Source organism: Lottia gigantea (assembly GCF_000327385.1).
Source record: "Lottia gigantea unplaced genomic scaffold LOTGIsca_85, whole genome shotgun sequence".
In the NCBI taxonomy this organism is placed as follows: Eukaryota; Metazoa; Mollusca; class Gastropoda; family Lottiidae; genus Lottia; species Lottia gigantea.
In genome coordinates, this window is record NW_008710807.1 from 455,789 (window position 1) to 467,553 (window position 11,765).

General features: G+C 32.4%; 1 protein-coding gene across 1 annotated transcript in view; it reads right to left on the minus strand.

The window, feature by feature from the left end:
- Positions 1-10,598, minus strand: part of LOTGIDRAFT_133635 (hypothetical protein) — a gene marked incomplete at both ends in the record, with an annotated part of 17,523 nt that extends 6,925 nt beyond the window's left edge. The window contains 7 exons of the mRNA XM_009067714.1: positions 7-56; positions 482-631; positions 4,538-4,622; positions 4,935-5,012; positions 5,390-5,512; positions 7,399-7,491; positions 10,368-10,598. Of these exons, the coding sequence (XP_009065962.1) occupies positions 7-56; positions 482-631; positions 4,538-4,622; positions 4,935-5,012; positions 5,390-5,512; positions 7,399-7,491; positions 10,368-10,598 (810 nt within the window). The remainder of the gene's footprint in view (positions 1-6; positions 57-481; positions 632-4,537; positions 4,623-4,934; positions 5,013-5,389; positions 5,513-7,398; positions 7,492-10,367) is intronic.
- Between the last annotated feature and the right edge of the window lie 1,167 nt (positions 10,599-11,765).

An 11,765-nucleotide genomic window follows, 5' to 3' on the forward strand; every position in this document is an offset into this window, starting at 1 on the left:
ATCCACAATTCCATGTTCTTCAATAACTTCAGCACAACATTTTAATACTAACGGTACTGCAAAAAAAAATTAAACAGAGTTTAAAATCCTAATTCTTTTAAAGGAACTTCCTCTCAGAAAGAAAGATTGAAAGAAGTAACCATTTTTTACTAGGATAAGAAGCTTAGAAGGTTCATAGGATCCTTTGGCCAAACATATCTTTGGGCAAACCTCTTGGCATTAATCTTTCTTCGATTATCTGTACCCATTTACAGCTTGGTTTATGTCAGATGTTCAACGAGCAGCACAAAGAGCCACGATTGCTTTAATTGCAAAAATAAGCCACACAACTTTTCATTATGAAATACTTATAATCGATATACTTCATCATATGAAAAGATCATTAGCTGCTACCAATGTATTGCCAATATGTTGTTTTGGATGTTGGGTTTCAAGTTGCTGTTTGGATCATTAGTACTTGATATTTTTATCTTACACTTACCATCATGCCCTGAGTTGAGTAAATGTTCACCAAGATCGCAGCCAAACACTCGTTCTTTGACGATACCAGACTGTTTTAACTGGTTCCGTGCTGGCCGGGTGGAGAAGAAAGTCCGTAAAAACGACATCAGTTTACCATGTCTTCTGATTACTAGTAGAGAAAAAAACATTTCACATTAAAGACCATGGTTTGCCATTCTCAAGGTTGATTTGGGTACTGTATGAAAATCGCATACTCCCTACAAATAAACCTAGAAATTTCACTATATATTTTTCTATGGTGGCGTATGAAGAAAAGATGAGTTGTCATTTTAACTTTCTACTGCCGATAATTCCGTACACATAGGATTAAAAGGCTCAAAATTTCGACTGCGGACTGTGAACACTTTACTTGATAAGCTTAGCTAAATATAATCCCATTTCTAAGACTAAGGTAGATCACTTTTGAATTAAAAATTCTAAACACTGTGTACAGTTTATTTAAATTTGTTATTCACAATATTCCATAGACGCTATGTGACCTAGTACCACATACAAAACTACGTATAGTTCTTACATAGAAATAACACACGCTAACGTAGTTTACAGCCATTTTGAATCTCTTCCTCAACTTAATAAGTCGAATTTTGATAAAGGCTGCCATGTTTCAACTAAGCCCTCAAATCATATTTAAAGATTTAGAAATGGCTTTAATATGATTTGAGGGCTTAGTTGAAACATGGCAGCCTTGTTCAAAATTTGACTTATTAAGTTGAGGAAGAGATTCAAAATGGTTGTAAACTACGTTAGCGTGTGTAATTTCCATGTAACTGCCTGCGCCTGTGCCCACAGTTGAATAGTAAATCATTACCTCTCAATAGAAACTTGTTTTTTAATCACCCTGATCACTTTTCATGACTAATCAGATAAATACAAGTTATTTCCCAGAAATGATGAACAATTCACAATTTTAAAAGTATAAAACAAATTTTCACCAGTTAGACCACTGTTGATATTTATTCAATATACACTATTTAATTATACTGTAATATTACTATGAATAATAGAACTTTCAATATGACTAACTAGCAGGAAGTTCACTTGATGGTTGATGTAGACTGCCCTATTATTCTATAAGCATGATCTTAAGCTTTAAAAGGTCATTGAGGTTTATGAATGAAAAGTCCTTACTAACTGCTAGAAGGTTAATGTAGACTGCCCTATGACTTTACATGCATAATCTAAGTTTCAACTTTACGGTCATTGAAGTTTCTATATGAACAGTTCAAAAGAACAGGCTTTGGATTCATAAATTTGCCTTTTCTTGATACGAAATCATATTGCTTGGATAAGTTAACACAGAAAGTTTTAAATATAACTGATATACAAGACAATTTCAATGAAATTCTATTCAAGTACAGATTTTGCTTTGTTATTCCCTAGGGCAGGGGTAGTTAGATTATTGATTCTTATGCTTTAGATATTTTTGAAAATGCTGTTTGTTTCATGCCTCAACCTGTTCCTCTTGCGTTGGCTTCTAAACCTTTTCAAGACATAATTCTGCTCAATACAGTCAATGAGAACAGAGCAATCAAGACTGGCCATTCACTGGATGGTGGGCATTCCACACTTACCCTAATCTATATGTATCAGAATTGAAATGAAAGTATCAAACATGATAAAAGCTTGACACCACTGCCTTATAAATAATAGACTAGTTGAGCTGAACTATGTATTATATAGAGAATCTTAAACAAGTGCCTACGTCATGTGACCTTTATAAAAAGAGTTGCCAGATTACATATTTTTAAGAATTCATTTACTATGGAATAACAAATGGTTTATGGAAGAAAATTATATTTTACAAGGATAACAACATAGGTTCACAGTTAAGGATCCTTTCTACCACCTGCTAGTCCTTGGCCAAAACACTTAGTATTGATCTTCCCTGAATTATCACTACTCATTTATAGCTGGATCAACAAAAGCGATGACCTAATCGAGGTCACAGACTATTACACGCTAACCTAAGTTAAAACCCACAACCATCATTTGTTTGAAGTAGTTTAGAAAATGGTGTCAAATTCTAACACTCTTACCAACATTGCTACAGTCCGCACTCGAAAAACCCATAGAAAAAACAAGAAACAAAACATGCAGAACTGCATTTTGATCAGACTGTTACTTTGTCAAATTTTTCACTATTTTCTGGAATTACATGCTATTTTATTAAAAAGATTGTAAAGAGGTTTTCTAAAAATTGTAGGTGTATTTGGGAGATTGAAAGCATCCATTAACACCATTCCAATTACAAAGGGACTTATGTGATAAGCATATTTTGAAATTAGTGACGTCATCAAACACTCAGTTTTTGTGGAATTGCAGGAACCACAGACATCTGTTTTTAAATTGATGCTATCAATGTCCCTGATACACATACAAACTTTAGAAAATCTCTTTACAATCTCTTTAAACTATATAACTATTTTCTGTGCTATGATTACTCCAGCTATTTTATTAATCTCAAATGTCAACTGTGATATTTTTCTATTTTTTATAATAGAGAGTAATAATAGATTGATATTTATAATATTGTATTTTACATCAGAGATTATTGCCCTACAGCAGTCTGTATTTTATATATATTACAGTGGTTCTATAGCCTAATACAACATCAAAGCAAGTCCAACAAAGGTTTTTTCAGATCTCTTGAGTTGACAAAGCAGTCTGTATTTTACATGTTAACTTTGTTTCTATATCAGCATATTTAACGTCAATAAGTTATTTAAGGATGCTTTCAGATGAAGTTTACTTTCAACCATTTCTGAGCAAGGGCAGTTTTAAGGCTCTTTTCTGGCTGTTGATTGGGTGCTTATTGTCGTCTGATAGACAATTCCTTCATAAGACATCCCTATCTTTTCAAAAGATAAAGTAATTTGCATCATGAACCTTGCTGGTTTAAAAACACGACGTGAATTAGATCTATTGACAGCAGACTATATTTTAAATAGTGTTAATAAGTCTTAAAAATACTATCTATATCATCATTCAACTGATATTGTAAACAAATATATAAATTTAACGGCTTGATTGTACTACAGAACAGTAATTTCAAACATTATTCAATAAAATGCAGTTAAAAACCAACTCCCACCAAATTCTACGTTAATTTCAAATGCACAAGAAATAAAACATGCTATACTTACAAGGTTTCCGTGTTGCAGCCCCCCGTAGTATTCGAGTTGCCATGGAATGGGGTACTTTATCCCCTATAACCTCCACACATTCACCAGGGAAAAAACCCACCTGTGGAACATAGAGGCAAAATGCAAAAACACCATGCTGTTAACGATGTTAGTTACTCATTAAGTGGAATCTTACAGGATAGAATTTCAGGTTTCTCTGATTTAAAGAGTTTTTTCTAAACTTTTATGTGTATCGGGACACTGATAGCATCGTTTTGCACCATTCCAATTTTCAGTCAGACGTCTGTTGGTCTTGCAATTCCACTTAAACTAACCAGTTTATAACATACAAAAGAGGCTAATATTATAAACTTCATAAAATGCTTAGTTTTAGTGGAATTGAAGGAACAACAGACGTCTGACTGAAAATTGAAATGGTGTATATTAATGCTACCAGATACACATAAAAGTTTAGAAAACCACTGTACAATCCCTTCAAGATTTAGACTCAAACCCTGCAAGATTCTCAAAAAATTCTTTCATATTAGGCATATTGTAAAATGTTACAGCTTTCTGGCATTAGCCTGGCACTCGCCAGACATCATACAAGCACACTTGCCACCCAAACCATGCTATCAATACAGGCATACAAGGATCTTAAACTGATATGGAAATTCATCCCAAATACCAAAACTGGGTGTCCTGGTAAGAGATTTATGTCCGAAACACAAATCAGAAGCACTAGATGAGCTCGCCAATTTATTTGAAGGTTTAACAGAAAACATCAAAAGCAAGAATGATCAGCTTGTATGCCTGTAGCCTTTATCAAACTACGAAACCATGCCAACAACCATTCCAGATGCACCAATCGGAACTTCCATGCTTTCACTCACAGATATATTCTGGAATCTGATTGTCCATGGAAGTTGGAACTTTCTCTCCAATTATCTCCACACATTCACTTGGAAAAAATCCCACCTGATAACAGGAATAATAAGTTTTGATGTTTGGAAATGAAATGAAATGAATGGAGTTTTATGTCTTACTCTTCTGCTCGTGATGGGACAGTCGACACCATGCAGTGTACAAGCTGGCTCTTTTTTGATTTCCAACTATCAAGGGATCTTTAATATGCACAGCCTATAGCACCCGTGGCCTTGGTTTCATCTGACCGAATAAATGCAAGCTCTTTTTCTGAAACACCCAGTATCATCAATTTTGCTTTCTCATTTATTTTCTATTGAAGAGCTAAACTCAGATCTTATCCCTTCATAGAGAATTATATCTTACCTCAAACCCTCGTTTTCCTCTCCACCATATTGTATCTTCAGGTGGTGGCATATCAATAACACTAACTATATCTCCTACCTACAAAATTACATCCAGGTTTAAACATAAAATGAAACGGGGTTTTACATCCTTCCTTCCTGCACCTGGCTGAGCTGATGAAGGTGAGTAATGTAATGCAGTGTGCAATGAGGGCAAAAGCAAGATAAGTGAAAGACTATGAAAATTGACATACAGACTGCAAATATTATGGCTTATGGTTTACAGACATTATACAGGGCTCTGATTGGCTGTATTCTGTATCGTACAATCCTATCAAATTGCTGCATTTACTAACTTTGGCAATACAAGAAAGAGCCTGTAGCAGTCAAAGTATTAGACACAGTCCGTAATAGCTTGACATTGTGAAGATGGTCTATAGCTAGCAGACGCATGAGAAAATGGGAACTATTTCTTACCTCCAAAGATATTTCATCTACTGCTTGTGAGTTATAACGTTTGATAGCGTGTGCTGCGGCTATTGCAGGCGTATTGATACCAGAATCATCCACTGCCAATAAACGGTTGCCACGGTTATCCAACTGTAATGGAGAAAAAAAAAACAAATCTTTTAAAGAAATTCGCTTTGACAAAATTCTATTAGTATCTGGAAAGATTCCTTTATCAGTATTGTAAAAGTTATTCATATCTTAAGGCCCATTCTGTTAATATCAAAGAACTTTATGCATAATCTTGACATTATACACTTCAGAAAATAAAACACTATTATTGATATACTACTCCTTCCTTTAATCATAGATTTGATTCAAAATAATGAAAGTTTATATTAAACTAACTGGTAGATAGGGGTTATTTCAGATGGTATATATAGATAGATATATAGAAATGATGTTGCTCTATAATGTAAATTAATATATTTATAGATGGATGAATTAAATGAAAACTTAAAGGGACTGTATAGAGGTTTTCTTAATTCTTAATGTGTACCAGGAAGCTGTGATAGCAGCAATTTGCGCCCATCCAATTTTTATTCAGACGTCTGTAGTTCCTGCAATTCTATTCAAATAAAGCTGCAGACGTGATATCCAGTATAATTTCTATAATTACAGGAACCACAGACATCTGACAGAAATGCAAATGCCAAAAGGTATGCATTTACAAGTCTTGCTTGTTTCCAGTAAAAATATGATTAAGCAGCATAAAATCTGTATCTAGGCAATTAACTATTTTGATTAAAAAAGAAGAACTTTTTGTTAAAAACCATCCTCCCCATTCTAAAACCCACTTTTGAACAAAAAACAATCTGTTTTGTTAGAAATATTAAAATTCAAATGATATTTAAAATGGTTTCTATAATATATTTGTAATTATTATAATTAGTGTTCTAACTATGTAAGCATACCCTGACATTGATGAAGCATCTATCAAAATTAAACCATCATTAAATTGACCAGAGCTCTCTCACCCCTCTGAAACAGGTCCAGGACAAGCAATCCACTTATGGACAGCTTTATTTGAATTGGGGGTTAGCTTTTCCCAGAATCTTCATTAAGTACACTTTTCAATTTGCCAAATTTCAACATTTTCCCTGGATGAAATTGTTGAAGGGATAACACCTCATCTTGCCTGACCCCTGACCTTTGATTTAAGATTATATCATTGTTACAATAACCCTTAGATAAGACCCAGGTTAGAAATGATCTGAAATGAACAAGGCTGGATATAAACACCCCTTATTTCATTAATGAGCTTTCCCAATAATACATCTACAGTTCATAGTAATATAGAGTATGCATGTGTGGAAGAGTTCAATAGTAAGTTGAGGGGTGTCTGGCACAGTATATCCAGCTTTGAAAATGAATTGCCATGATTTAATCAAAGCAGAAATGAAGGAATGATTTTATATATCAAAGTTAAAGTTTCTGTTCAAAGTTAAAATACCTCTGGGTTTAACTGAAATTTAAAACCAAATAATTTTGAAAATCAGTTAAAACTGCAGAAAATGTCTTTGTGATTATTCATGCAATCAGTTTTGACATTAAAACAAACAGTGCTATAATGGAGTATTGAGCTCCTGTAACCAATGGTCATTATGATCTGTCAAACATCAAGCATATGTCTGTGACGTTCCCCAAAAAAAATTCATAATTTACCAAACTTCTTAAGCTAACAACCGGTCAAGTCTATAAGCCACAAAACACTGTCGGACAATTAAATTGGTTTATTAAGAGATTACTGGTCACACCGACCACGCCCTGACAACACTCTGCAACCCACAACCCAAAACCACATTCCTTAAACTATTTCCCCGCCCCTAACAATACCCACTGCAAACACCTGAAAGCTCATTCTCTACTAAACCCCATTCTCCATACTCTATCCCCAGCCCTGGGGACAACCCAAACTCCACTAAACCCCATTCTCAAATCCCTAACCCTTAGGACAACCCCTAAAAAAATCAACTTACCTCTAACCAATTTAAAACGGAACCACAGTTGATCATGCTCCCCGCCAAGTAAGAAAATCTTTCCAAGTATCTCCGTAACAAACGTCGCAGATCCTAAAAAATAAATCCATGATTTGAATGAATGGTACCATGAATAATCCTCCAGGAATCAAAATATCAATATCCGAAATTTTTATTCAGACGGAAAATAATCCTTTGACAAAATAGTTTTTTATATCAATAATTCTACTAGTATTTCAGCTTCCGGCTTCCTCTGTAATAAAATTATTTCCAGTACAAAATAGTCTTTTATTTCACAACATCAATATTGAAATAGGTCAGTCATTGGTAAGTTGGATTGTTGATTGTTGGGTTTGAATCCTTCTCAAGATCAGGAAATTTCTGAACCAGGGCCAGTGCTTCCCAATGATGTCTGAGTATCAACTGTTTAATATTTTTCTAAATCGTTAACAAAATAGTTATTTTATTTCAATATTGATAAGATTTCAGTTGAACACAGTGGAATATCTCGGTCAGAAGTGAGTTGGATCATCGTCTGCTAGCTAATTAGGTGTCATAGGCTCGTATCATCCTTAAGGTAAGAAAAATTCAGATGCCAGTGCCCTATGTTTTCTACTTTTTCAAACCCGCCAACATTTTTTTTTTAATCAAATTTTCAACCGATTTAGCTTTCTTAATTTAATAGTTTTTTTAATATTATAATATTTTAGTTTAGCCTAGTTTTTGGTCAACTCTATTTATAATTTGATTCATTTCCAATATCTTATAACTGATGTAAAAGAAGTATATTCTCTTATGACCTTGGCCAGTGCTTCTATAGGCGAGTCAATCTTCTATAATACTTAACACAGGTTTAATATTGTTCAAATATAGCTTCAGGATAAAACCTTTGTTCATTGTTAATGTATTGTATAATTTTCACAATTCTGTTAGATATGTAATGATCCTACTGAGTCTTATTCCATAACTCAAAGAGGAAAATGTCAAAATGGAATAGCTAGACATGAATAATATTAGATATTTATTACTTATTTCACTGAACAAAACTATTACAGTTTCCTTTCTTTCTTTTTTGAAGTCAAAATAATTCACTAATTACTACATCACTAAATATTGTCTTTATGAAAATTCCCAAAGAAAAACTAGGTTTTTTTTAAATTTCCACATATTCAAAATTCATTACAAAAACAAACCCTGCCTTAATATCCTTAGACACATATTACAAACACCTGACATTATTATAGAATAAACACACTTCTTTCAGAATACTTGCTCAAAAATACCATTCCTGAATATTCTAAGACTGCATCCTGTAATTACAAGACTTGGCACCGTGATACAGGATTGATCATCACAAGCATGACTCAACCAATGACGGAATGCCAGAGAGGATTTGTACCAGCTGATTCCTACAGACCACATTTATTGACTTTAAAGGGACAGATTCACCATATTTGGAAGTCAATCTTACCTTGGTTTCAGAAACTAGAATTAATCAGCTAAGCTGATCAGTAAACGAATAGAGTTTTAAATCCCTTTCATGCATCATACAGGCTTATGAATCTGAATAGCGTAAATTTGTAAATTTGAGATTCAAATCCATGCGTGTCTTGAATTATCTACGTTAGAAAGTTAAAATTACGACTCGTCTTTTCTTGAGACTCCAACATATATAGATATACATAGACATATATACTTTTAAGAAAAAGAAAGTGAAAGTTTAAAGCACATTTGAGTTAATTAAGCGATTTTCAAACAGTTCTTGTACTTCTAAAGACATTACAAATATTCAAGACTAAAATCAACCTATCAAATATGGTGAACCATGGCCTTTAAGCATTGTATTTTCCATGTAAAACATTGTATTAATATGTTGCCTATAAAATCTCTTATTACCAACTATAGGCAGTTCATTTGACTAGATCATGTTGTTAAAGGTTGGTATGATTGGCCACAATGTCTAGTACCATCATTAAATTATTATTCAAAGTTTGAGTCAAATGTCCAAATATGCTACTAACAATCGTAGGCTGCAGTATATTCTTAAGCAGAGTAAAGATACGTCACCAAAAATCATGTGGGTATATAAAATGTCCCAAAAGAATATAACTCAACCAGCTGGCAAATCAAACCAACCTTATTCCAGGCACACAATCTACCTAATTCCAATATTTGATGAGAAATTTGTCTTGTATTTATTCTACATGGTGTAACACAAGAAACAATTTTCTAGTATTCTCTATTTATCTGTCAAATATGTTTTTATCATTTAGTGCGGGATGAATCATGCTGCGATGCTACAATAACGCCATCATGCAGAAATATCGGAACTCTCCTGTTTACGTTAATCATATGCAAATAATAGTCAATTGACGGCTGCCTGAAGATTTTTTGTGCAATTATTGTTCTATCAGTTTCTCGAATTATTGCTGGTAAAAGGTTGATGGAAGAATTTGTAGTCAACGTGAATAAATTTAAACGGAAAGTAATTTGTTATCTAATGATTTTATGATTTTATTTTATCAGTCAGCCAATTTGTTTTCAATAAACTTTAAGGCTATACTTGATACTATTGATCTGCAAAAATATCTCTTTAATCCACAAATATTCCATTAATCTATCAACAAACTCTTGTAATGTATATATAGATTCAATATGATACAGCTCTGTGAACAAAGGATTTTTGTTTTTTGAGGGATCTTTAAAATTCACAGCACACAGGGCCTCGGATAATTGTCCTTCAACCTACATCATTGACTGGAAGCCTGGTATAAAAATCCTATGGCATTATCTCCTCCTGTCCTAGACCCCAGACCTTCAGCTTAGCTAGCAAACGCTCATCACTGAGCCACCACGGCTCCCATATCATCAACTCAAACTTGGCAATGAACAATAAGCTTAAAACTGGGCAACTTTTTTAGAGAGTTCACATACTGAGCTCAGTTGTGAATATTTTCTAATGAACTTACCGTATTTTCCTTCTCTTCATCTTGCCTCTGTAATTCTACCAACTGACTGAATTTCCGATCAAATATACACCGATGTAACTGTTTATCAAGGCTACGAAAATTACTGAATGTCCGTCTGATATTCCAGGCCTTGTCGTTTGATTTCACTCGAATTAAAAACGTATCTTCTGTTCTGTCTTCTTCATTATGATGATAATTTTCCCTGTCATCTTCACAGAGGTGAACCTGAAATAGAGAGGAATTATAATATCCTTGAAAATAAATGACAGGGGTGGACAGACAATACCAGGCTGACTTTCATAAGCATTGGTTGTGGCATCAGAATTTTTCTTACAGAGTAGGATCCAAAAGCACTAAAAGTAATATTTTTTTTTCAGATTTTCTTAAATAATAAATAACTATTCTCATTTCAATCCCATCCTATAAATAAATTCAGAAATTTATGAGAAAAGATACCTTAACCAATTGCCCTAGATCTTCTGCCATTTTTAAAGTATTAAATTTAAGAAAGAAGTTAAAATAGCAGGGAAGAGTGTAATTAGCCAGGTTCAACCTACAGTATGATATCATCTCTCTCCTTCGTTAAAATATAACTTTACTTTCTATAAGTTAAATAATTTAAAGAACAGGATGGGAGTCCGTAACCGTAACAGAATTTATAAAAAAATTTAATGTTAATGAGATATACCATCTAAATATTCGCTGATCAGAATTTCTTCCATGAAGTCTAAAAGTAGTATCAAAGAGTAAAAACATGCTTTATGATATCACATATTCCATTGTTTAGTAATATATTATAGTTTAGTAATATATTATAGTTTAGTAATATATTATAGTTTAGTAATATATTATAGTTTAGTAATATATTATAGTTTAGTAATATATTATAGTTTAGTAATATATTATAGTTTAGTGATATATTATAGTTTAGTAATATATTATAGTTTAGTAATATATTATAGTTTAGTAATATATTATAGTTTAGTAATATATTATAGTTTAGTAATATATTATAGTTTAGTAATATATTATAGTTTAGTAATATATTATTGTTTAGTAATATATTATAGTTTAGTAATATATTATAGTTTAGTATGGTAATATACACATATTCCATAGTTTAGTAATATATTATAGTTTAGTAATATATTATAGTTTAGTAATATATTATAGTTTAGTAATATATTATAGTTTAGTATGGTAATATACACATATTCCATAGTTTAGTAATATATTATAGTTTAGTAATATATTATAGTTTAGTAATATATTATAGTTTAGTAATATATTATAGTTTAGTAATATATTATAGTTTAGTATGGTAATATACACATATTCCATAGTTTAGTAATATATTATAGTTTAGTAATATATTATAGTTTAGTAATATATTATAGT